General features: G+C 42.2%; 3 protein-coding genes across 5 annotated transcripts in view; 1 reads left to right on the top strand and 2 right to left on the bottom strand.

The window, feature by feature from the left end:
- Positions 1–90: 90 nt before the first annotated feature.
- On the bottom strand, positions 91–22,899 carry c1h4orf54 (chromosome 1 C4orf54 homolog). Of its 3 annotated transcripts, XM_047570154.1 has the most exons (4): positions 22,760–22,899; positions 18,920–19,099; positions 7,535–12,322; positions 91–2,819 (listed from the first exon to the last, which is right to left on the bottom strand). In XM_047570154.1, exon 3 carries the CDS (start codon positions 12,113–12,115, stop codon positions 7,556–7,558), a length of 4,560 nt encoding a protein of 1,519 aa, XP_047426110.1. In that variant the 5' UTR covers positions 12,116–12,322; positions 18,920–19,099; positions 22,760–22,899; the 3' UTR covers positions 91–2,819; positions 7,535–7,555. The 3 variants fall into 3 exon arrangements, with proteins under 3 accessions (XP_047426110.1, XP_047426093.1, XP_047426102.1); XM_047570137.1 differs by lacking the exons at positions 18,920–19,099; positions 22,760–22,899 and having other exon boundaries at positions 91–226; positions 7,535–12,596; XM_047570146.1 differs by lacking the exons at positions 18,920–19,099; positions 22,760–22,899 and having other exon boundaries at positions 7,535–12,596.
- hacd4 (3-hydroxyacyl-CoA dehydratase 4) lies at positions 20,614–27,801 on the top strand. Its single transcript, XM_047570183.1, has 7 exons — positions 20,614–20,971; positions 22,602–22,708; positions 22,802–22,929; positions 23,035–23,144; positions 24,956–25,062; positions 25,471–25,596; positions 26,187–27,801. Coding segments are annotated over exons 1-7 (663 nt in total). The 5' UTR covers positions 20,614–20,969; the 3' UTR covers positions 26,270–27,801.
- Positions 26,313–27,925, bottom strand: part of focad (focadhesin) — a 41,120-nt gene continuing 39,507 nt past the window's right edge. Inside the window, exon 44 of the mRNA XM_047570124.1 lies at positions 26,313–26,643. Coding sequence (XP_047426080.1) covers positions 26,570–26,643 — 74 coding nt within the window. The 3' untranslated portion in view covers positions 26,313–26,569. The remainder of the gene's footprint in view (positions 26,644–27,925) is intronic.

Genomic DNA, 27,925 nt, shown 5'->3' on the forward strand with positions numbered 1-27,925 from the left:
CTAAATCATTCATGGCATTTGAAGTACAAAGTATTGGTATGGGCGATACTAGCCCTGTACTTACTTTCAAGTAATGAATGATGAGACGGGTTTGCAAAAGGAGTTTGTGTTTATTGAGTTTTCACATTGCAAACAAACATATTCAACAGCAGCACCTGGTGTAGCATCCTGCGGTATTCAAGACTCTCGACACTGTACATCAGCAAGACACGTCAAAGTGAAAAACCTAGAAAAAAACAAAAACAAAAAAAACACGTTTCACTTCATCACTTAATTTCTCTTTAAACCCAGAGTCCATCCTCTGCGCCCTCAACGCTTCACGTGTCAAGTCTCCAACAACCTTTTTCCCTTCATGACAAATCTACTTTCTTTTACGTTCACTGTATTTTCCAGAAAACTCCCTGCAGAGGTTTCTGATGATGCCCCCCGCCCTCCCCGCCCCTTAAATCTCCAAGTAAGACCCAGAAGAAGAGGAATCACTCAGTGAAAAGCATCAAAAGCATCAGGTGCTCCTGTGGTGGAACAAAAAAAAGAAAAAAAATTACACAAAAACAGGTTTCTTCCATTTGAACTAGAATTAATTGTCCATAAAGAGTCAGTTCACCCATTAGAAAACAAACAATGAACTATATACCAGGAAAAGGGTCAGAGTCAACAAGAGAAATGATACAGATTGAAACAAAAATAAAACTTTTATGATTGGGAAAAGACTGAGGGCAGGAGTGCCAAACATAAGGCCCGTGGACCAATAACTGGCTCCCTAGTGGTTCCAATCTGGCCGCACTGTGAAAATTACGTCGGAAACAATAAGTGCATTTTTTTTGCTGCTTTTAAATAAAATTCCTATTTTGTCCACTAGAGGACGCAATTTTGTTTCTGTAAAATTGTGGACGTAACAAAAAAACTGAGACCCAGAACTAAACAGTAGGTGGCAGCAATGAGCCATTATTTTTTTCAAAATTAAGAAATTTCAAGTTGTTTATAAAATATTTATATAAAATATTTTATAAAATAATTTTATAAAATATTTTTTTATACAATAAACATCTGGAGTTGTCTATTAGGCATGTGGAGCAGGCTATCATGCTGTTGTGTTATCATAATGGACTGTATGTAACTAAAATGAGTTTTCCTTGATTTCAGTATTTACGCATAGAAGGATCTTGGTTTTGACCAAACAAAATTTTTCTTTTTCTTTTTTAATGATAAACAAAAAGTGACATCCCAGCTTTACCATGTAGTGTTTTGTCAACCCATCTATCATTCACGTGACCTGAGCTCCTCCTTTTCTCTCAGTAGGCTGTCATTTAAACGTACACATACTCTGGGGACACAACAGGTGTCGTTGAAGGAGTTTTATTTTCCCGTTCAAGTAAACTGACCCTTTATTGAGACGTTTCTTAATCTGTTGCAAACAGTGTTTAAATTAATGCACCTGTGACAAAAGCAAAGACTTAAAAGAACCATCGGTGGACTGTCCAGCAGATCCACGGCCCGTGAGCCTATGTACAAAAACAACAACTCAGAAGTCAACACTGTGTCTTAAAAACATCGACACAAATAGAAGTGAACGTCAAACAGGATTAAAGTGGTATGTCAGTCTTCCTCTCTTTGCCTCGTCTGCTGTAGCCACGTAGCATGTGGCAGCAACACTAGCTTTTTTTTCCAACCTGCTTTTGTAAAATAAACAAAAAAACAAAAAAATTAAAATTCTTAGGAGAATGTGAGTCATGAGTCATGTGAGTCAAAGTCCGACTCCAACCATTTTGCTGCCAATAAATTCAAGAGGTTTACGTAGGGCTGCATTGTTGTTACTCTTCTGTCCATCACAGCGCTAAGCCCCGCCCCAAATTATTTGATTGGCCGAGCAGATCTTTGTTTTCAGACTTCAACCGCCCACCACAAATATTTTATGTAGGGAGTCGAGCCGGTTTCATGGCGACAGAACAGTTTTATTATTATTATGATTTTTGTTTTTGAGTAAAATTCTGATCCAGTCATTTCTATTAATTTTATTTAATTTTTGTCAAATTCAGCAAATAATATTTTTGCGCAGCTTCACTAAGGGTTAATCTATGTTTTACATATAGTTAATGGAGAAACAAATGTTTTTTTTTCTCTTTTTTCTTTTACATTGGATGGCATCTTTAAAATCATATTTGCTTTATTTTCCATCCATATTTTTCATATGTAAATTATTATTTATTTTATATTGCAGTGAAAAGCTCAAAAAGAAACACTGGCCAGTTGAATTTAGTGTGAACAGGAAAATTATGAATAAACTAAAAAAAAACATAAAATTCTAATGCTGTATGGCATGTGCAGGACAAGAGAGATTTCTAGGTCGTCTGCAGGTTGACCGTACATATTATATAGTATGAATTTTGTTTATGAATTAATTAATTATTTAAGTAATTATGACAAAGAATTAAACATTAAAGTCAACACACACAGGAAATCAAACATTCACTTATATATTATGATGGTAAGAGATCATTTTGTTCATTTCTGAATCATCTGCAGGCACCAATATAACGTTATCCTATAAAAATACATTACAAATTCACAAAAAAAAAAAAATCATAATTAAAACCTGATTTATCTGTTTTTTTGAGCATAAAGGTCCAACATCTAGATCTACGCATAAAATCCTCCGTTTTTTTACTTCTTTTTTTATGCATTTTGTTTTTACAGTGTAGCAACAGTGCAAATACGTACTTGTACAAATTCGAGAAATAAAAAAAAAAAAAGGGGCAAAACTGCCCGTGATAAATAAATAAAAACTGAAGAGCAGAGCAGCATCACGTCGGTGTTGAGCCCTGTTGAGGAGACAAAACACAAATAAAACATCAGCAGATAAAACACAGGAGAAAACCTGGCGGGACTTAAATGTCAGTGGATTCCCAGAGCAATTTAAAGGTTAATCCGGCCTAAGAGATGTGTTCAACTCTGTGGTCTATATCTGACCCTGTGTGTGTGTGTGTGTGGGTGGGGGGGGGGGCACGTTTCCTCCATAATAAAACAACATGTGTGTCGTGCTCAGTCTACGAGTTGTGTAGTGGGTGATTTGCGACCGGTGTGAAACGTGACTCGTGTCAGGAGGCGGGAATGTGGCGGCAGGACACACCGATCAGCCACAACATTATGACCACAGCCGGGATGAGTTCATAACATTTAAACCATCTGGTGTCAGTTCAGAGTTCTGCTGGGAACCTTCTGGACCTGGTTTTCATTTGTGTGGACGTTACTTAGACCCCCCCCCCCCAGTGACACTCCTTGATGGCAGCAGGCAGATGTCAGATGCCGTGATTTTAATCTTGAGTCGTGTCCTCTCTTGAATTCGCTCTTAGTCACTCACTAAGTTTGAACGCCGTTATCCGTCTCTCATTGCCGACCTCATTGTGTGTCAGCGACGAACAATAGCTGTGAATAATGAGAGCGCAATGCACAAATGCGCAATGGAAAAAAACAAACAAACACACACATGGTCCCACACCTACAGTGAAAAGAAGACACCAAAAGTGCATAAACATTTTTTTAGTGTGGTATATAAAGGCAAAGTCAGAAGTATTTAACTCATAGGCTAAGATTACTCCTATATATCATATATGGGAACCAATCAGAACTCTGTACACGAGTTGTGTTTCAGTCAGTGCTGCATGATGCAATATGTCATTTTCTTCTGATTTCATGAATAAAAGTCATTATGGGATTCAACCAACACATTTGGAATGATAAGAAGTTATCGTACAGTACGTTTACATGCACATGAAAAAAATAAAAACGAATTATTGCCTTAATCCGACTTTAACTGGACAACTTAAGTGAATGTAAACACGTTACTCCGACTTAAAGTGTTCTCCTATCAGATTAAGACGCCCAGATAATTCAACTGGAGACGTTTTTTCTCCAACATGTTTACGGTTTAATCAGACTACGACAAGATAACGCATGTGTGTGCGAATGCTCCACAACCCCAGAACAAAAACATCCGAGAAAGACGGTTGCAGAAGAAGAAGAAGGTTAACAGAGTCGGTAGAAGAACTGTCTGAGGGATAAAGCTGTATTATTATTTAATGTTTTTAGGGATAAAACTTCCTAAATCCTTTTGCACCTACTATACGAATGAATGGATTGAACTCGAATTATTTAGTCATTTTATTACTTTATTTGTTTTAAATGAATAATGTGCTGTCATTGCCTTTTGTGGAAAATTAAAAATTATAAATAAACTTTATCGAACCATCTTTTCCAAACAGAAATTAAACTTGTGTTGTCTAACCACGAACTGATCTCGCAGTCCGAGCCGAAAGGAGTCGAACGCAGGCTGAACATATCGAAGTCAGCGACACCAGCTGCTTCTCCATCTCTGCAGTTTTCTAACTGATTGTTCTGGATCAATAAAGATGGAACACGTGGAGGAAAAGTTAACTGAGGAGGTTTGGAGATACAAGCATTCGTACGAGTCGTCTTTGAAATTGCAAAATTTTGGCAAAAGTTTCGTCATTGTTGAAAGCGAAGCAGGAAGTAGAAACAAAAGTTAACTCGTCTGGTAAATAAAAAGAAACAGCGCTGACTAGTGTTTGGGAGGTGTTGTTACAGAGTGAAGTATAAATGACTCACACCAGCACAGAGCGTAGTAGAAGTGGAGCCAAACCTGAATACAGTATTCAGAAAGGCACAAATAACAGTATTTTTTTGAAAAAAAAAAAACACTTATTCTGAACAAATAGTTTTAAAAAGCTGCCTTTGATCATGCAACTTCAGCGAATATTTGTGCGTCTGCCTGGACTGAGTGACGTCAGGAGGAGGAGGAGGCTCTGACTGGACCAAACACGACTTAACTACATCATTATTTTTGTCAAACTGATTTTTCTTTTTACTTTAACTGGAGGCAGCAAATAACTTTTGGGAATCAGAGTTTGAGCGGGAAATTATTCCATTACATTAAGACGTCTGCAGTCCGGTTCTCTCATGTTAGCATTCATTTGTTAGCATGCTAATTCAGACTCTGCTGGTAAATAGTAAACGGTAAATGGTCTTGATTTTATATAGCAGTTTTCTACCTATTGGTACTCAAAGCCTTTACAGTTTTATTCAAATACAAATACAAATACTGGACGCTTTGCACACCACTAGTACGTAGGTTACGGCGTCTACGTATAAATCCGTTCTTGCAGTCTGACATCCGGCAGCTTCATCAATACCCGATACTAATCTTTTAAAACAAACGAGCCTCCTAAAACGATACCCCGATACCTTTAATACCTGTAGTTTAACACAGAAGTTTGCCTTTTAAAAACAGCTCACAGTGTTATTCTGCACAGGGCTGTTAGTTGTCCCATGACAGAAACCAAAATAACATACGGTCAATAGATAATTGAGGGACTTTTGAAGTCCATGAGGTATCTTGCAAACATTTTTACTAAAGTAAAAAACAAAAAAAAAACAAATGATTTTTATGTTCATTAGCATGTCTTTGCAAAATCCATAATTATTTATCATGGAAACAGTCACTTACTAATAGAAAAATGACTAGCGATGTCTAAAATGTCAACTAAATAATGAACAACCACCTTCTAATTAGCTAAACAATAATAAACCCATCTTAGAGTCTCAGATCTTGCCTCCACTTTATTCTGACATTAATATACTTCCATACATATGTGTGTTTGCCATTCAAGGTATCACCAAACCAAGCAGAAGCACTTTCACAAGTCGGCACTGTAGGATTTCAACTCAGAACCTTCCACTCAAAACCCAGTTTCTCCAACCTCTGTTTACTCTACGAACATAACTGAGCTCGTCAGTATGTGGGTGTCATTCTCAAATGAGAAGGGGAACTCCAAAAGTTCACCCACCGTGCAGCTGGGGCTTTCTGCTGCTATGCAGCGTGTTGTGTTTATGTAATTGCTGATCGGAGGCCATGTGAACCTGGCTTCTCACCCTCTCCGTCTTTAAATGACGGGTCCTATAAAAAGCAGACTGACCCTGCTGCAACTCTGACCTGACAGCCAGCGGCTTGATGCCCGGGAGCAGCTGAGGCTCTTCCTTGTGCACGCATAACAAACGCCACCACACCGCCTGACCGTACGCTCCGGCCCTGCAGGCACGCACATCCAAACGCAGTGCCAACCAAAAACCTTAGATCAGTGTAATCCTCCTATATATCACCATGCAGGAATTCACAAGTCAGGCTGTGAGTGGTGGCGTCTGTGGTGTCGAGATGAAAACTTCATCGTCACATCGTGTTTCTTCCTGTATTTGTGCACGTTAAATAATAGTTTCTAATCGATACATATACATGTGCAGACTACAGCTCTATTGGATTTGCAGAGTGCCCAGAATAAGTAAATAAGATAAATAAATAGACATCCTGCAGCTTTAATTTTAAATTTTGGAACATATTTATTCATAGTTCGAATTTCTGGGTCGGTCTTAAATCAGCGTTTGTTAGTTTTGCTAATGACTGTTCAAATTCTTTTTATTTTTTTGCATCATGTTTTACTGTTGTTTAGCTTCATATGATGCACATTTTGATTAAAGGACTTTCTGGGGTAATGACTGTTGGAATAGGATCAGAATGACCTGCAGAATATGCAGAAAGAACGAGTTTTACTTTCACTTCAGAAAGTTCTGGATTTGAAACGTACACACTTGTTCTGTATCTATTCATATTTAATTCACAATACTTTTAAAGTGATTACATTTTTAACACGTTAACTTTACATAAAATGACATTAGAACGCAACTGGAGCAATATTAATATTAAAACTGGAATTGTAAAATAATCCAACTGTACATCTGAGACTCAGGAAACCAACTTTACCATGAGAAGTTTCTCTTTCTGGTTTGGTCAATTTGTCTTTGCAACTTTTTTCCATTTTGTTTTCACGTCTCATTTTAGTTAAACATTTGGAGTTGAACAGCCATAGTACCAAATAACATTTAAAGTGCAAACTAAAGCACCATTATTAAGTTTCTCTATACTATAGTTTCACACAAATTCGCTCTTGGATAAACAGTTATGATTAATTATTGAGATATGATGGAGCAGTTTTGGATTAAGATGCATGAAGCTGAGGCAAAAGTTCAGGAAGAAGAAGGATAATCTGTTTCCACATGTCTGTATTTGGGCTACTTTCCAATTTGTATTTGTTCCATGTCACTGTAGATTCAGTCTATGGTTATTAAAGGCAGAAAATGTCTCAAAGTACAGAAAATATAAAGGAGATATAACCACGCTGTGTCTCTTCTATGTAGTATACAAACCAGTCCGTGCAAAATGTTAACATTTAACTTGGTGCAAACAAGAACCTTCAATATCTGAGGTCCGATAGAAGCGTCTTGTGGAACAATGAATAAATAATGTGAACAAATACCAAAGGTTGATGTTAAACTATCCAATAATGTTCTAGGATTCCTGTTCTGGCTTTTAAAATTTCTACATTTCACCAAGAATAAATCACCAGACAGTAACGGTGCGACGTCATCACGATTCACTCAGGTGTAGTCAAACGTCACAGCTGCTCACCTTTTCCAGGAGAGCCCCCGTTCATCTGTGCTCCACCACGAAGCTCATGGTGGTCCCGTCGAACGAGGGCGGGGCGATGATCCTGGGCCCTTGCTGGGAGGTGATGCTGATGACTGGCTGCTTCATGCTCATGAACCCTTGTGGCGGCAGCGGCCTGTTGGCGGCGGCCTGCTGTTGAGCCCCGGTAGCCGCCGCCGCCGCCATCTGCGGAGTCTTTCCGGTGGCCATGTAGTAGGGACTCTCCATGTACAAGCCCTCCGACGGCTGCGACGACACCTTCTCCGCGCTCTCCGGCTCCGACTGCATCGACATCTGGGACTGCACCAGCGCGCGGGCGGGAATCACCGAAGGCGCCGGCATGAAGCCCGGGTAGATCATGTAGGTGTGACCGTAGGCGCCGGGGCTGAGGGCTAGAGGCGACATTGGCATGGGAACGGGCGTCATGGGGGGCTGAGGCATGGGCACGTCCACGTATTGACCCGTTTCTGGATCGAAGAGGCGCTTGGTGGCCGGCTGCACTGGAGTATCCACCAGATAGTAGCTTCCAGTTGTGGGATCCAGGAGCATCTTTCGTTGGGTGGCCTGGAAGGGGTCCAGCGTGGGGGCCGGGGTGATTGCAGGGGAAAAGCAGTAGAGCTGTGGCTGGTTGGCGGACATGCCCACAGGCAAGGAGTGGTAGATGGTAGCGGGAGGGATTTCTGGTGACTGGGTTTCCATCATGAAGCTGGAGCAGTTAGGGGTTTGGTTGTGGTCTTCTTGACCAACGGCTCCCGTGAATCCCGGCGGAGTGGTCGGGTTTGACTGGTACGTATACACAGACGTCTTCTCAGCTGATGGCTGTTGTTTGCCGTTGGCGGGGTGAGACTTGACAGGAATGGTTAGGTAGTTCTCACTGTCGGCTGACGAGCTCGAGTACTCCTGCGCAAACCTGTCCGCCTCCTTCGATTCAGCCCCTTCGTTTCCGCCCAGCCTCGTCTGATTGGTTTTCAGCGTCACGGGCAGTTTTGGCGACTTAGGGACGAAGGTTTTGGCGCTGAAAGGCGTTTGCGTGACGGTGTTCGTTTGGGGAGTCTTTGAGGTTGTGAAGGACTTGACGCTGGAGCTTAGGCTGAACATGTTTTTGCTTCCCGTTCCTTGCAGCGACTTCGCTCCTAGCCGGTCATCGTAGCTGCTGAACGACTGAAGGGTCTTGAGCAGGTCTTTGTCGTCGCGCCTCAGTAGGCCGTCATAATTGGGGGATGCCGGTAGCGCCGGTGGAGTCTTATCCATGTTGGGATACGAGTCTCTCCTGCCGACCTTGTCCACGCTGGACCCTCGAGCTCCCTCCTCCTCCAGGCCTCCGTGCTCCTCGCTGGCTATCAGCGACAGCACGTGGCTGTCCGTCAGGGGCTGGGGCTCGTTCTTCCGCTTCCATTCGTTTTTTTCAAACACGTACAGCTGCTCCATGGTTTTCACAGCGGCCTGGAGTTTCTGCAGCGCCACCTGGTTCGCCATCTTCGACTCCGGCTTCTTGTCTGCAGCGTCTGACGCCTTTTCCTGCCTCACTGAACCCGCTCTGCTTTCAATTCTCAAGCCAATGCTTCCATCTGAGCAGCTATTTGAGGGGCCTACGGTTGACCTTCTTTGCGGCGGAGCACTTTTAGCGCCCTCTGGAGACAGCCTGTCTGCGTCGAAGGGCTCCCGTTTATTCACCTCATAATTTCCAGACTGTTTTCCATGACTATTAGTGTTCACAGACTGACATTTTATAACTATAGGAGACACTGAATTGTTATTTCTACTGGACATTTGCTTCTTGTGCTCTTGGTAGTTGTCAACAGAAGCAAAGTTAGATTTGTTTTCGACGTTATCCAGAGAGACGAAGTGATAGGAGCTTTTAACCAGCTTACGCACGTCTCTCACCTGGTGAATGGGCGTCTGCAGCTTCCCCTTATTATCTCTAATGTCCCTAACCATGAAATGCGGCACTTTATCCGAGGACTCACCCTTCAAAGCAGCAGCCAGCGCTTGACATTTGAAGTCATCCGTTCTGATGAGGCTGGCCGCGTTACAGCCTATATTAGGAGCGCGCAGCTTGGAGACGCCGAAAGGCTCCGTTTTATTGTCTCTGATGCTCCTTAGATTTATTTTAATTTCCGGAGATTTAGATGTAGCCACTCTCCCGGAGTCTGCGACGTACAGAGTGTTGTCGGAGCGCAGCTTTATCCCACCTCCACCTCCACCTCCGCATTGAGAATAATTCGCGCTCCGCAGCTGCTGTCCAACTTCTCCGTCACTCGGCAGCAGTTGGATACTTGGTACAAACAAATGAGACATTTTCGTGGGTCTGCCGCTGCCCGCCGAGCACTGATCCCCCTCGCCCTCTTTGTCATAAGCCGGAGGCAGCTTGTCCTCTGGTGTTTTATCGTTTTTATGATCCTTTTGAAACTCTAGCTCCTCGTCCTTCCAGCATCTGAACGCGCTATTTTGGCTGCGAAGCAGCGTGCTTTTGGAAGCTTCCAATGCGCCTTTTTTAGTATCGATTCCAGCTTCATTCGCCGGCTCCAAATTAGTTTCTGGTGCGGCTGCGTCTCGTCTCCGGGAGTCGCTCCTGGTATCACATGAGCCGCTGTCCACTATGTCCCCCAGCTCGTCCACGCACATGACGGTGTAGTCGGAGCTGCATTCCGAGAACCTGGAGCTCTGTCTGTGCAGCTCCCTGCTCCCCTTCCCCCTGTGCCCGTCGCCCTCCTGGTGCGCGAAGCACGGGGAAGGCGCGCGGTGCGGCTCGCTTATCTCCCCCCTCTCCATCTTGCGCTCCTGCTCGAACTGCATCTTCTTAGAAATCACGTTTTTGATCAGGCTCGAGGCGAATATCGCCTTCTTGTGAGTGTCCTCCATGGTTTTGCAGGGAGGCTTGCTGGCCTCTCTCCTCTGGCCGCTTTGCAAAGTGTCGGTAACTTCATCCGTGGAACGTGATCCCGCAGCGTTTTGTGCAAAGTTAGTGCGCCTTTCTCCCGCAGACATTCCCGATTTGACATTGCAACGAAAATTCAGAGTCTCCGTGAGCCTTATCACGCCGCCGTGTCCCTGGCCAAATTTCCCCATCAGCTCTATCCTCTTTGTCGCCTCGCTGTGGGGGTCGCCATTCAAGGTGAAGATCCTGCTGGTGGGCGGCTTGATGCTGGCCAGCGCGGCGCCCTTATATCCTCTATTGTCTGTGTTTTTTGCTATTTCAAATGGGTTTTTATGGGACGCCACACTTTTGTCCAGTCCCCGTGACATGTTCACGTTGCCATATTTCAGGTCGACAAACGTGGACCACCTGTTTATGCCCAGCCCGTGCTCGGATGCCGAGGACTCGCTGGAGGTGCTGAAATTGATGGCATCAAAGTAAGGATAAGCCAGGCTCCTGAAGGCTCCGGCTGTCAGGTTGCGCACCTCCTTGTCAGCGTCGTCCAGCTCGCTGACAGCGCTGGACGTGCCGCTGGAGTACCCGGTGACCTCTTTCCCTCTCAATATGCCGCCAAAATGCAAGCGCCCGGGCGCGGCTATGACACAACTCGCCCCGTCACGCAGCGCCTCCGCCTTCCCATCCACTCCCCTCAACACATAGCGGCTCGCGTCCCCGGAGCGCCTGGCATGATAAAGAATATTTCCCCGTTCTTGGATGTTGCTGGGGTCATTTATAGCTCGAGAGGTGGCTCTGATTGACAGGTGGATCTGTCCGGCGCTGTTGCCACTGCGCTGCTGCTCCTGTTCCTCCTGCTGCAGCAGCCGCCGCTCCTCCTGGGACTTTGACACGCTCTCATCTGAGCTGGCGAACTTGGCCGCGTCGCGCGGATCACTTTCAAGCAGAGTGCTGACTGCTGCTGAGCCCCCCCTCTCCCCCGCGGCTCCATCACCGTCGAAAGAAGCGTAGTCGACGAACGCGTACGCCCGGCCGCCGTCCTCCACCTCCCAGCCGGCGGAGGAGCCCACCCCGAGGTCGTAGTCCCCCTCGCTGTCGGACAGCTCCGAGAGCTGGATCTCGTGCGTGGTGATGTAGTGGGACTCGTCCTCCAGTGCGCACGGGACGCAGTCGTCAGAAAGCACAGAGCTCACACCGTCGTCCTCCTCCTCTTCCTCCTCTTCCTCCTCCTCCCCCGACTCGGTTTTCCCGCTCAGGTGATTATCAGAGGTGTGCAGCTCCTCGCGTGTCTTTTTGTCGTTCTCCGCTTTGGACACAGCTGGCCGCCGCTCCATTACGCGCAGGCTTTGTCCCGGTTCCGCGTGCGAACAGGGGGCAGGTGATGGCGAGGATGGACCAGAGGGACCCGCCGTCACATCCTCTCCACCTTTGTCTTTATTCTTTTCAGTTTCAGTCTCGGCTTTTGTCGCCAGCTCATGGTTTGTCTCCGTTGCGCGCAAAGCCCCCTCGCCACAGATGCCGATAAGTCCCGATACTTCATCCCCCCCACCAAAGTCAGAGTCCTTATCCAGTTTTGTCCCTGCCGTGCCCTCATCCACTAGCTCCAAATCAACGCCTCGGTCTCGCTTGTCTTGTTGTGCGTCTCGCCGGCGCGTCCCCGACGTCTCCACGCAGCTTCGCTCGTTCTTCATGGCCGAAGCGGCGGGTTTTATCTCACGTTTAGCGCCTGGCAGAAGAAGAGAAGCGACAGAGATGGAGCCCCCCAGGATTCCGCCGCGTCCCGGGCTGAGATGGTGCTGCGCGCAAAGCAAAGCGGGGTCCGGTCACACAGACTCCGGTGACACCGAAGCGCTCCAGACATTCCAGCGCACGGGCGCACGAAGCCTCAAGTCCAGCATCTAAAAAGGAGCAGAGACATTACTAACTACTGTCTAGGACACGGGATTCTCAGCTGAGGGCTCGCGGACCAATGCCAGTCGTGCAGGATGAAGTTGAAGACAAAGCAGATGTTTTTTTAAGGTTATTGAATCTGGTCTCATATTTCATTACGCACAGACTTCAGCTGCTGTTCACGAGAAAAAGTTTCACGAGTTTGACTAAAAAACAGCAATTATCTCATTTGTTGCTTCGTTATTAAGTCTGGGTGGCAACTGGGCAGATTTGCTCATGTAGCTAATATTAGTAAATCATCTGACACCACATTCCGTCCACATATACACCTGATAATGACTTTTCTTTAATTCTGAAGGCGTTTAAATCAGAACCAGTCCGTCAGTGTTTGGTCATTTCTAAACCAGGAAATGACTCCAGCTCTGGTTCTTTCCATGTCTGCATCTATAATATTTAAACTTTTAGTTTTAAGCCTGACGGACACAACAAACAGGTCACTGCCTGACTTTTAAAAATACAGAGAGAGAGAGAGAGAGAGAGAGAGAGAGCACACAAGCGTCGTGACAAAATGTGCGGAGCGCCGCAGAGGATGTGTGCTGAGTTTGTGACCACACGCGTAAAGGACGTTCGGCGGATAAACACCTGAGTTAAAGCAGCGTCCGGTCCAGAACAGGACAAACACCGTCTGTGACTGACAGCGTGGGGGTTAAACTGTGTCCATGAGTCCCACCGGTGGCCTTTCACAGAGGACACGTGATCCATAACATGAGGAGGAAGGAAGGAAGGAAGGAAGGAAGGAAGGAAGGAAGGAAGGAAGGAAGGAAATATCGAAGGAAGGAAGGAATGCAAGATGGAAGGAAGGAAGGAAGAAAGGAAGGAAGGAATGCAAGATGGAAGGAAGGAAGGAAATATGGAAGGAAGGAAGACAGGAAGGAATGCAAGATGGAAGCAAAGGAGGAAGGAAGGAAGAAGGAAGGAAGGAAGGAAGGAAGGAAGGAAGGCAAGATGGAAGGAAGGAAGGAAGGAAGGAAGGAAGGAAGGAAATATAGAAGGAAAGAAGGAAAAAAGGAGGGAAGGAAATATGGACGGAAATAAGGAAGGAAGGAAGGAAGGAAGGAAATAAGGAAGGAAGGAAGGAAGGAAGGAAGGATATTATTAATGTCGTTTCATTTGTTTGACTTGGTTTTGTCTTTGTCCATTTTCAGGACTTTTGAGAAAATCTGTTGATGTTTTGAATAATTTTTATGCAGAAATGTAAAATAATAGTGTAAATACTTAAAACCAGCAGCCTGTATATATACATATACATATACACATACATATACATATACATATATACATTTACATGTATATAAATACACACACATATAAATATATATATGCATGTGTCACCGGTGCAGCCTGAGTCAGACTCTACTGTAATTAGAATGAATAACTGGGCTTGGTGATGGTCGGCTGGCAGGGATCCTGAACTCACCACCAATCTCTGAGGAGGTTTTCGATGTCGGGCTGTTGGGAGGCAACAAAATCTCCCCCTCTACCCCCCCACAGCGCCAACAGTGTAACACAGTAGAGGCTGAGCAGGAAAGCAGAGATGACCCTGAGCTTAACTGGGTGAAACTCTGCTCTACTTGTGTCAAACACTGGATCCACGTTTCCCACCCACGGCTCGACCGCGGCCCCGCGAGTAAAACACGCAGCGCTAAGAGATGTCAAATCTGGACTTCTGCAAAGGATTCATGTAGCATCCGGACTGCTCTACACAATATACAACAAGCTCCATTAAAACTGCATCTAAAAAAGACAACAGTACTTAGAATAATCATTACATTTAAATAAATGAGCATTTTTTGCACTAACACACAAGTAAACGAATGCGTATTTTAAGATGACGTTTCAAGTTTTTAACCAATCAAAGAAAAATTTGCATAAAAAAAAATATATTAAATAAATATTTCCTTGCAAAGAAACTAGAAACCAATTTATTTTAGGAGCCATTTTGGAAATGGCTGCCAAAGGCCTGCTACTGTGCAGAGCATGGGTGAATCCATCAAACTGTATACACCATATGTCGTCAAACGTTGTCGGCCAACTGTCGCACTATGTTCGGCGAACGATGAGGTTTAGCTGAGCCTCTGATACGCTGCATAATGAACCCGAGTGTCTTACTGGTGTTAATTATCAAATAATGAGTAAATCAAGACACCTGTGAGGTTATACACTGATCAGGCATAACATTATGACCACCTTCCTAATATTGTGTAGGTCTCCCTTGTGTTTCTGAAACAGTTGTGACTCATCAGAGAATGGACATTGGTCTTCAGGGGGTCCTCTAGTGTCACAGTGTTGTTATTTATATAACAAAACTACATTTTTGACAGTTTCAATATGTCTGTTCTCAACATTTTCGGTATCAGAGTCAACAAATAACAGACAATGTGTTCAAAACTGAACAAAACTGATTGTTTCCTGTGTTAAGCTCCTTGTTTTAGTCATTTTTGTCTGTGAAGAACTTTCAAATGTGTTGGTTTTGTATCGACACGAAGCACAGAAACCAAAATTTTGTCTTCATTAGCGGATCACTGGTACCAAAATGACCCGATACTCACAATTTCTTTCTATGTATTTTTATGGAAAGTTTTTAATGTTAGGAAATCCAGAAGTTTCCTAACAGAACACTGTCACAAGATGGTCAATGTTAGTTGCTACTACTGTAAGTGGTCATAATGTTATGGCCAGTTGGTCTATGTATGGTAGCCAAGGGTAAGAGTTTGAATTATGCCATCAAGATCATTAGATGTATGATTTTTTGGGTAAACGTACCCTTCAAATACGATACCAATAGGATACTAATGATGTAGTACAATACCACACGATACAATACTAATACGATATAATACAATACGACATTATACTGATACAATACTAATGATATGATACAATACGACATGACACGATACGATACTGATGTGATATAATACAATAGAACACGATGCGATGCTAATACGATATGATACAATACAATATGACAGGATACTAATACAATATAAAGCAATACGACACGATACAATACTAATACGATACGATACCAATATGATATAATACAATACTAAAACGATACGATACCAATACGATATAATACAATACGACACGATACAATACTAATGCGATACGATACGATACGATACCAATACTGTATATGATATAATACAATACGACACGATACAATACTAATACGATACGATACTAATACGATACGATACCCATACGATATAATACAATACGACACGATACAATACTAATACAATACGATACAATACTAATGCGATACGATACGATACGATACCAATACTGTATACGATATAATACAATACGACACGATACAATACTAATGCGATACGATACGATACGATACCAATACTGTATATGATATAATACAATACGACACGATACAATACTAATACGATACGATACAATACTAATACGATACGATACCAATATATGATATAATACAATACGACACGATACAATACTAATGCTAATACGATACGATACCAATATATGATATAATACAATACGACACGATACAATACTAATACGATACGATACCAATACGATATAATACAATACGACACGATACAATACTAATACGATACGATACTAATACGATACGATACAATACTAATACGATACGATACCAATACGATATAATACAATACGATACAATACTAATACGATACGATACTAATATGATACGATACCAATATGATGTAATACAATACGACAGGATACAATACTAATACGATACCATTCTAATATGACACGATACTAATACGATATAATGCAATACAACATGATACAATACTAATATGATACGATACCAATACGATGTAATACAATACGATACGATACAATACTAATACGATACCATACGATACCAATATGATATAATACAATACGACACAATACAATACTAATACGATACGATACTAATACGATATAATACAATACAATACGATATAATACAATACGACACGATACTAATATGATATAATACAGTAAGTAAGTGTTTGTTTTTCTGGGTATCTTTCTAAACACAACATTTCTACCTGAAAATGTATTTTAATTCTGGCTAATAAGTATGTAAGAGTTCTAGACCCAAATCTCGTAAGGGGCTTCACCCCCAAACCAATTCATCCCCAGTTCATCTGCGAGTCTGGTGAGTACAAGAATGTCACTAGTTGCTCCAAATGTTGACTGGAGCTGAAATACTGTAAGCCCAGCCGCACAAACAAGATATATTTAGCGCACTATTTTAGTGGGACAGCCTGGTGACTGCAGGTCTTGAGGAGATACGGTTACTTCTGGAGTCCACATTAAAACAGCACTCGGTCAATCATGTCGGGCCATTAGTCAAAAAGGATTAAGAAGGCGACACAAGTGGCTAACGAGGACGACGCACTGCTACTGTAATTAGTACAACTGCTGTCATAGTGTATAGTGCATCTCTATAACACCACCCAACATGAAAATTAATGCATATCATTAGAGCATGGCTCAGGTATCTAATAAAGATTTCCAAGCTCAGAGAAGTCAAGAAATATCTCCTGGCTCAGAGAGATGTCTTCTTCAGTGGCTAATAGAGGCTCATAAAGATTTATTTAAAGTATTTAAAGGGCCACTCTGCTGATTTGTTTCCCCCTCCCTCCTTTAAGATCTTTGTCAGGGTCGGTGAAAACGACACGGGTGATTTGAGAGTGCTGTCATCACATTTATTCCTAATTTCAGTTCAATAGCCAGTAAAACGGTTGGAATTTCACAAGTTGCATTTTGGAGATGCTAAATCCTCCGTTTAACAACAGCCCTCGAGTTCCATTGTAGGACGTGTTGTGATGTCCATTGGCAATTATAGCATCTTAGAACTGCCATTGTGATATTAGCATGTGGCTACAAACACTTTTTTTTAGGCTAACTACTAAATGCCAGCAAGGCTATTTTGTGTTTGTAAAACGCTGATTTTAGAATAAGAACATGTGAGTTAGACATATAAAGGTTTGAGATGAAGTCTTAAATTGAGGTTCGTTCACTAGCTTTTTTCACGAAGACATCCAGCTGACTTCACAACACAACGATTCAAACTAATGGTTAGCGTTGTTTGCTTGAACCATGGTTGTTCTGCGAAAGTTCTTCTGGCCTTTGGATCTTCTACTTATTTCATTTATTTATTTTTATATATTTATATTTGACCTGTTTCCCTGTTCTGTAATGTCCTAGCCCTAACCATTCATTTAGGTCGGACTTGGACTTGGACTTGGACTTGGAGCATGGATCGGTAAATGATCCATCTCCACATCTGCAAACCTCAACAGAAGATGAATACCGTGAAATGTGGTTGAAAGATTAATCTATCCAAGTCTACCTTTAAAAACTTAAAGTAGACAATGTGACTAGCCTGCTAAGGTACCGTACCCGTGCATGTTTCCGCTGCAAACCTTTTTAAATATCGAGTCTGCAGCAATGGCTGTGGCAGAAAGGTCACTTCATACAGCGTGGACTCGGACGCAGGGGTTGTTGAGTCCAGGACACCATTTGATACAGAAAATGAGCTGTAATCACGGGGCTGATATGATAGCGCTAACAACTAGCTGAGGTCCTGACACCTTATAACCAGACTAAAGTGTTTTCCATCTGTCACTGAACTTTGATCAGCACGGAGCGGGGACAGCGATAATAAAATGTTAGATGTGCTCGTTTATATCCTGAAACCCCCCCCCCCCGGGCTGTGGTTGCTAAGGTTGGTGGTTGCTAGCCTGTATCATACGATACGACATAGCTGGGGTTAAAATAAATACGTAGTTTAAAGGTTAGAGGACCTAGAATATAATAATCTACTAAGACACGATACTAATAAGACGATACGACGTGATACGGTGACACAACATGATACTGTACAATACAATACTTCAGGCCACACCATGTGATTTGATACATACACCACAATATGATACGATACGATACGATTTGATATAATACGATACAATACACCAGGATATGACACGATACGACATGATACAATACACCAGGATATGATACGATATAATACGATACAATACACCACAATACGATACACCAGGATATCATATGATACGATATAATACGATACGATATAATACGATACGATACACCAGGATATGATACGATATAATATGATACGATACGATATAATACGATACGATACACCAAGATATGACACGATACGATATAATATGATACGCCAGGATATGATACGATACGATACGATACAATACACCACAATACGATAGACCGTGATAAGATATGATACGTTGCAATACGATACTAACACAATATTAGGGGTGTAATGATTCAACCCCTACAGCGATGAATCGATTTATTTTCCTACGATCCAACTACATTAATCTGTGCTCGGCTTTCGGGACGACATACATCGATCTAATATGGTTTTAAAAGGTAATCAATCGATTGTATCGATACTGGGAAATAACACATTGGATTTAAGCACGTCTGACTTTATATTGATGTGTTTTTTTTTTAGCACTTTTAATTATAAAGGCGTTAAACCTTACCCGATTCAGTCTGACGATGAAGTGGCCGTGATACTCAGGCTGAAGATCGGAACTAACGCGTCGGAGCGTTTCTACACGGACTCTTTGAAGTGCGACACACACAGTCTCACCTGCTTCTGGAAGACCAGCAGTTTGGAGCTTTGGATGTGAAAACGAACAGCCGCAGTCCTGCATGGACGACTGCAAAGAGGAGAAGATTGGAAAACGATTCAGTACAAAATAACGTCACAAATTCATGTTTTACTGTTGTTCACTACAATAATAAAATCCGTGAGATAGAAAAGAGTGAGATGATGAGTGTGATTTAGATAAATGAGTGTGATTGTACATTTAAGTCTCATGCTGTGATAAAGAACTCTGCATGTAGCTAAATGCTTAGATTAAAAAAGTCACTGTGCAGATAAAAGTTTTATTTTATGCAAAAACAGATAATTTTGGTGATTTTGATCTAGAACTGTCACTGCTGAGTAGGTGTTTATTTCAGTCACACTGGTTTAATTTGTGGCTAAAAAGTTACTGAATCGATTTCAAGTCAGTGAATCGTTTTGGATCGTATCGTTCTAAACGAACCAAAATCGTCCTTGAATCGTATCGGCAACCACGAATCGTGATTCGAATCGAATCGTTGTTAAAACGAATTGTTACACGATACAATATAATATGACACAACATGATACTAAACAATACTATACAACTTGATACGACACGCCACCATGCAACACGTCACCATGCGGCTAAATATGATACAAGACAATACAACCTGACACGGTTATTTCAAAACGTAATGCATTACTTATTACTTGTTACTGTAATTTCAAAGTAATTAGTTACATTATAATGATATGTCTTTGAAGTGGAAGGTATTTCATTACAGCAGTTGACATATGCTCAGTTGTTTTTTCTCCTGTTCTAATCTCAAATTTGTATAAAACTCAATTAATTTAATTTATTTTGGGTTTAAAATCCATGGTAACGTGCGCTACTGGCATTTGTACTGAGTGAGAAATTATAATGATTTCTTTTTTTATAAACCCTTACATTACCTAGTTACAGGAAAAAGTAATGCAAAGTAATGCATCACAGTAATTGCATTACTTTTGTAAAAAAATACCACTACTACTGAAAAAAATACCTTATATAACGGAGCATAACTGCTTAAGTCATATTGATGGGGGGGGGGGGCTTGGGGGCTCCAAGGTGCCTCTTGCCCGGGGCCCCAAAGTGTCTTGAAACAGCCCTGTCCATTAACACAGCTAAACTCACAAAGGGGGTTTCCCTTTATATATTTTACCAAGCTAGTGTGTGAATATATATATATGTTAGTAGTTATCAGGTGTTTGTGGAACACAGAAAGAAAATCCACCAGTTAAGCTGCACAGTGGGAACGGAGAGACCTGAGACACCTGGTGGCAGAAATAAGAACAGGCCGGTGTCTTCATGAGGGTGGTGCATATCCGGAGGACAGTGCACTGAACGCCGCTCCCGAAACAAACAAACTAATGAATGAATGAACTACATTTCACGACTCATTTGCACTAAATGAAAAGAAGAAAGGCTGCACACGGATGTGTTTGAGTGACTCCTGCAGCTAATCCTGACATTCCACACGCTCTGCTATTCCTCTCACTGTTATTCCTCTTTCTTTCTTCCTTCCTTTCTTCCTTCCTTCCTTTCTTTTCTTTGCAGCCTGTTTCTTGGCAGACGCTCATCTCACCGCTTTCTTTCAGGGGTGGGGAGGCTGGAGCCGCTTGACGTCAAGGAATTTCTCTCACTTCCTACTCAACTTCACTTCTCAACTGCGGCTCTATCAGCCCCCGAGGAAGCGCTACAAAATACTGACATTGCAGCATTTTTTTGTGTGTGTGTGTGTGTGTGAGAGAAGGAGGATGAAGCAAGAGTGAAGAGCAGTGTCGGTTTACAACGAGAGAAACTCCTGCACGGAGCCTTTAATAACTACAACTGGAAGCATGATTGTCCCCAAACCCCGGCAAGGATTATGATCAGCGACTCCTGAGTGCGTGAAGCGAAACAAGCCGAGATAAGAAGGACAATGTAAGTGAGCGTTTTCTTAAAAGCCAGCGCGTTTAAACAGGGCTTCTTCCCGCTAGAGGAATGTTCCGTATTTTCTGGGTGGAGGGTCGAGAGAGAGAACAACTGGGTGCGCACAGAGTTTTACTCAACCTGTCAGGAGGTTCAGACTTTCAGACGCATCCGACAAATATTGTCGTTTGTGCTTGTCAAGTCGCATCCGTTAATGTTCAAGACGAGCTCAGAAAACCACTGAAAACACAGAGATTCAATAAACTTCTGTTATGAAATTCTCATCTACGTGGTGGATTAAGTCAGGGATCTGTGAAAACTGACTATGATACATAAATGTGGACACAAAAGTGAGTTCTGGCCTGTTAGTGCCACTATGATGTATAAACATGTATAGTTTTTGTGATATTTTTTTTATTAACAGTGTTCATACACTGGCCTCAGTAGTTGTGGACAGGAGCTGCAGCGCTTTAGCCAGAAATATCTTTCATAAGTTACTGCACTATGATCATTTTTGTTGTTTATTTAGCTATTAATTTATTACTACGAAGGTAGCTTTTTTCCTAACTGTAGTGGTTTGCAGGGGGCGTCCCCCCCGGTTTGAAAGCCGCTTCACAGAGTTGAGACGTTCGCAGACGAGTCGAATCTGTTGAACGGCTCTTTCTGAACGAACGAGTCGCAGCTTTCCAACGCGATAAATGAAACATGTATCTAGAAAACATATTTCAAAAACAATAAAGGTCAGATAGGTCACGACAAATTTATTTGGGAGATAAGTTTTTACCTCTTAAGAGCCATAAACTTGCATCTCTAGACTGAATGTAGGGGCGGGTCCAGGTTAGTATTATTTGCTATGAGAGAGTAAATACGGGACTGAAGGACTTTCTCCACCACTTGTTCTTGGAAATGATGTTTGATACCACTGATTTCCTTTAAAATCTGATACCAAGTAAAAATTCAGGCTGGTATCGGCGATACCGATCCAATATCGATACGTTATGCAAATGTACAAAATGTGTCTGGAAAATCTAAAAGAACTAGTGTATTTCAAATCATACAAAATATGTGAAAATGGTGTAAAAAAAAGATACATAATGCGACCTTTAAAATAAATTATTGTTTAACCATACAAATGAAAACTTGCATCTTAATTTTTACACTGTGCTCTCCTCTTCTGTCATAACTCCACCGTATTCCTGTTATTGTTATACATTACTTCGAATGACTGAAGTATCAAAAGCATCGACATTTTGATTTGAGAATCAAGCATAAAGATTTGGTATCGGCAGTATCGATATTTCAGTATGAATCAACACGTCACTAGTTCTGGGATGAATGTTTTCTTAGTTTTCATAGTCCATCACTTACCCACCAAGTCATTTAAATTTCAGTGACGGGGTGGGTATATCAGATCTGAAGCCACACTACCTGTTGATCTCAAAGGGATCTGGAAGATTTTAAGACCAAATAAGACCAGATGAGACCAAAACAGCTGCTCTAAAATTAAAAAAAAAAGATGTTTTTGATTTGTCATGAGCAGGATCATCCCACATGTGTAAGTGTGCCAGTTGGCCGTACCCGCATTATGTCAATCAACAACCAGAGCCCATCACCGTAACACAATCTATTTGTCCTCTCGCAGGCTCAGCTTCAGACTCGCCTACATTTTCTCGTACAACCTGTTTCAGTTCTGTGGTCACACATGGATCCTGGCTAACACCATCGCCAGGTTTCTCACATTTGGCCAAGGTGAGGTCGGAGATGAAAGCGAAAAAGAATAAGCGTGAATAAAAGGAATACCTGTTATGCTTAAAAATCTGTTTTTTTCTTTTGACTCTGCAGATGCTTTAGCCGACACGTTTTACTCCGTGGGCTTGGTGATGATCCTCTGCCAGCTGTTCTCCATCCTGGAGCTGTTCCACATCGCAGACGGGATTGAGAAAGCCCGGCTCCTCCCTCGCTTCATCCAAGTGTGAATCACAGCTCACGGAAAAAGGAATTTGGTTATTAATCATGAGGAACGTTCAAAACATTTTCTCATCCTGCCTTTCTTTTTTTTTTCTTTTCCCACCGAGGTTATGGAGAAGAACGCTCTCCTGATCGTGGTCATCATGCTGGAGGAGATCCAGAGTAAACCGGTTGTGTGCGCGTTGTTCTTCTTCTGGAACGTTCTGGACCTTTTACGGTACGAAAACAAGTACAGATGCCACAGGAATTATTTTCATTTTCTTCGTAGCATCATTACTGAATGCACTGATGTTTGCCAGAGGACACATTGTCACATACCAGATACTTTGTCAGATACCACATACATGTATGAGGATTCTGGGGTTTGAAGGCTTCCTATACATTTAAAATCCACCAGGACCAAGCTCTTTGCAGTCCAATATTCACACTCTATTTGTCCGTCACTCAGCTGCTGTGTTTTCATTCCCCCTAGAAATTTGAAGTTCATCTAACTCAAATTGAAGTCTCATGTGATGAGAATTTAAGAGAATTAAGGGATATCGTGAGACGCCTTTCAATGGAAACACGCACAATGCACAATTTCAGAAATATCGCTTTTACTTTGCGAAAAGCTGTAATGGAAAACGCAGCTACTAACAAAGGCCCAGACAACTAGACGCCGAGCTAAAAGATGCTATAAAGCTCATGCTGGGGCAAGTAGAAGGAGGTGCCTTCAGGTGTGGGTGAAGTCAGACTCTTTATGCAAAGTTCACAGTTTTTCCATTTTTTTTTTTTTGGGCTGTGCAGATCACAGTAAACAACAAGGTTTTAAAACCACAAAGTTCTTAGTTAGCTCATAACTATAACTTTTCATTTAAATTTTATTCCTAAAACACCAAAAACAACCAACACTAGAAACAACAGCGTTGCTAGGAGAGATTATAAGATTCTTCTCCTTACAAGGGCTGTAAAACCCAAGCTCGGTCTGATCTTAAAGATTTCACAGTATCACATACGATCCCGACAGAACTTGTGGTCTCCTAGAGTTTTAGAACATGAACCATCCCCTACGTTATGCTACTGTGAATCCTGGCTGATTCATGGTGAAACTCCTCCACTATTTACGCCTTTCTGCCGGTATCACCTGATGATAACGATACCGTACAGTCAAGTATTACGCCCACCGACATACTATCATCCAACATGCTGCTTGTATGCTTCATCCAGATGGACATATGAAGTAATTTGTTTGTTGCATCTGCTGCTTTCTTCCCCTCCTCTCGAGCAGACGGGCTTGAGGCCAATATGAGCTGTTCAAGGTTTCTTCCTGTTATAAGGGAATTTTTTCCATTGCCACTTTTGCACATTTTTTTCTTGCTCTCGAGGCAACTTCAATTGTTATTTTTGATGCTGTATAAATAAAATAGAATTTATCAGCTACATTTTATTCTCTGCACTTTCCACTGGCTAAAGGTTCATCAAGTGTCATGAAGGACCAATGCTTCAAAAAGTATATTATTTTCCAACTTCAATAACAAAACCATAACTGTCTTAAACTTTTTGCTTTTTCTGAAAGTGACAATACATGTCCTCACAAAGACAGCCATACACACGACAGTCATGCAAAGACCACAGGTTTAGTGGTATGTGTAAGGACTTTTTAAGCATATAATGTCCCTCTCGAATTCATTTAGAAAATCCATAGCTCTGAACCTAATAGGGAAATTCTGCACCCAAAAAGCACCATGAACCATCAGTACTTTAATTTATAACGTGGTTTAATTGTGTATAATAAAACCTTTGTTGCCATTTTGATGGATGCTGTGATGATATATATGAAAGCATACGCATTTTTCTGTCTTTTTTTTTTACTTGTCTCATTTCAATGCTGCCTTGTTTGTTGGTAATATATATTTTCATATTTTCAATATTTTTTATACTTGTATTCTTTAGTCCACACATATGTCTCTGCTGCTGCTGTTAACAATGAGAATTTCTTCAGGTTGGGATGAATCAAGGCGTATCTCATCGTATCTTATGTTCTGACAGGTATCCTCATGAGCTGCTGTGCGTTTTGGATAAACCCTCCGTCGCCATGCTGTGGACCCGCTACACACTCTGGATCCCCCTGTACGTCGTGTCGGTCGCAACTGAAGGTGACCAGATCTTTGTTGACCTCGTCTACGTGTGAAAACCCCATTAAGGTCTCACAGCAAAAGCTTGACTTTGCGCCAACGCGTTGAGCGCCGCTGTTGTGTAAGGGAAGTGGTGGGAGCGCACAGGAAACTAGTTGGCAAAGCAGAGAAGCAAAGGAGGTGATGATAACATTTCAGGAAGTGTTGTGAAGAAAGTGTTTTCCAGTCTAGTGTGCGTTCGCCGCAAGACAAAAGTAGGAGTATCAGCGGAAACACAGGCGAGGCACTCAGATAACAAGTCAACGCAGGCCCATTAAAACTTCAACTTTTTAATAAGTAAAACATAAATAAAAAGCCTAACACATTGGTACAAGATTTGGTACAAGATGTTGCACTAAGGACTATTAACTGTTTCTGTGTCTTCTTCAGTTGTGACCATCTACCAGGCCCTGCCCTACATCGAGCCAACACCTTCCTCCAACAACTCCTCAGCGGCGCCGGCACAAATCAACCTCCCCCTGGTCCTGATGCTCTACCTGCCCGTTCTTGCCCTCGGTAAGATGACTCAGATGGACTGAAATGGTTAAGTCGTAGCATGTTCCTCCATTACTGGAAATATGGAGGCACCACCCACCTAGACCAGACCGCGAACCCCCAACAGAACAACAACAGCACGAGACCTGGCCTCCAAGTTCACTAGATCCCAACCAAGTATCAAGTGTCTTACCCTCCCCTCAACCCTCAGAAGGTCCATGTCCATTCTCTGATGAGTCACGGCCATTTTGGAGGCCACAGGTCATAATGTTATGTCAGATCGGTGTAGAATACTGGCGGTGGTTCCACTGGCACGTACAGTGTAAACCACTTTAAGACATGAAGGTCAGTCAATACAACTAAAAGGCACCGGCGCTCAGAACGTGTGCAAACTATTTCCAGATGCTTGGAAAAGCTCCAGCTGACGACTTCATGAGGCTGTTTGTGTGGTTCCCCATCAGTTTCTCAATGCTCATCTTTTCGGTCTCGGCTCATTTCAAAACGACTTTGCTTTAATTACGACTTAGCTGTAACATTTAACTCCACCATCAAAAATTATGAATGTAAAGTTTGTTTCCTCTTTTTTTTTTTTTTTTAAATTGTCTTTCCAGGAGCTTCCGTTACAGTCTGGCAGCTGCTGAAGGAGAGAAAACACCACCTGGGCAAATGGAGCAAGAAGACGAAGAGGAAATGAAGCGAAGGCTTTCGCAGCCTTTCCAGAAAAAGTACAAGAAGGAGAAAAGAAATACAGTCTTTTATTTTTGTTTCAATGCAGGTGGTTTGGCGACAAATGCTACATGATTATTTAAGAGAAGCTCCACAAAGGTCTACCATGGTTCATATACGTCCCGTTGCATTTTGAATTGTTTGTTCTTGGATTCTCACGTACGACCGAACGTAGGTCTGAGGAAGTCTTTGGTGCGGTAAAGCGTTGGCCGTTGTGTTACTACGGTTGTGGCATGTGGTTGTTGTTCTTGCGGTAGACTCCTCCGGGCTACCAGCCGTAAGCTCGGGTCCACACGGCTTTCTTCTTGAACTCGGCCGAGCCCTTCAGAGCCAACAGGGCAGCTGAAACAACAACAACAACAACAAAAAAGACCGTCGGTCCGTCACGTGAAAACATCTCAACGTTCCCGTTTCTGCAGAAATGACTAATTCTGACTATCCCGTCTGTGTCTGTGTGTTGTTGGAGCTATGTTTTTCTACAGCTGCGTTTTACGCTCTGGATTTCATTGTGTACGCATGCAGCCTGGAGCTCTAACAAACAGGATTAATGCATTCGGCTCCTCAGTCGATTTCTGTAAACACAGTCACATCTTGTAAGCGGTGCAGTCTTCATCGGTCTGTGTGGAGACAACCAGATTCCAGGATGACATGTCAACAGAGTGAATACTGTTGGTGCGGTTGAACGGTGGTGGTTAGCACTGAATCTACGATTAAAACGTTTATTGTTGGTCATCATTCCTGTAATTTATGTAACTGCTTCAGCTAAAAAAAAAAAAAAAAGTGATTACATTTAGTTTAAACTGGATCTATCTACTGTACGTTCCTAATCATTCGTTTCTTTTCAAATTTACGAGTCTTTCTTATTGTAGGACACAAATGTAATGTCTTTTTATGAAACCACAACATCCATTTTTTCTTTCTTTTTTTTAAAATTTGAACTAAGTCTCAGAAACATCTGTATAAAAGCAAAAAGCTGCTCTTTGCCTGAAGAGACACTGCAGCCTTAACTGATCGTAGAGAAAGTCGATCTCATCAGGATTTGTGCAGCACAGTTTGTCCAGATGTGGTATTAACTTGCGTCCTGAGATAATCTGATCACAAGATTGGAGACTGGATCACTCAGAACACATTCCTTTAGCGGTAGAACACCAAATGTGACGTCCTCTGTTTGCATTTTTCCTCGTTCGTTCAGAAAAAACAAAGACCTGCTACTCTGAGGCGTGCGTCAAAATGTCTTATGCTTTAATGGTGGTTGGCTCACGTTGTCTTGTTGTAATATTGTTTGTTTTGGCATTGTCTGCCTGTGTCTGTTTTTGTAATTGTCTATTTTATGATACGTAGTTGTGAAGTTTTAAAGTCTTCTGTAAGTACCTGCCTTGGGACCACAGCTGGAATTTAGCATTTGTGCCAAGTTGGGCACATTTACACTGATGTTAATGCACCAATGTTGATTAATGTGCATTGTCCAAATTCATTTAATTAATAAATGAAATGACTGAACATGTCTGTCGTGTGGTAGTTTGCAATAGAAAATGAGCCTTTAGGAATCGCCAGGGGAAAACATTTTGTTGATCTGAGATCGTATTGGGACTCGACCGATACTTAACATTAAAAGATCGATATG

Source organism: Mugil cephalus, chromosome 1 (assembly GCF_022458985.1).
Source record: "Mugil cephalus isolate CIBA_MC_2020 chromosome 1, CIBA_Mcephalus_1.1, whole genome shotgun sequence".
NCBI lineage: Eukaryota > Metazoa > Chordata > Actinopteri > Mugiliformes > Mugilidae > Mugil > Mugil cephalus.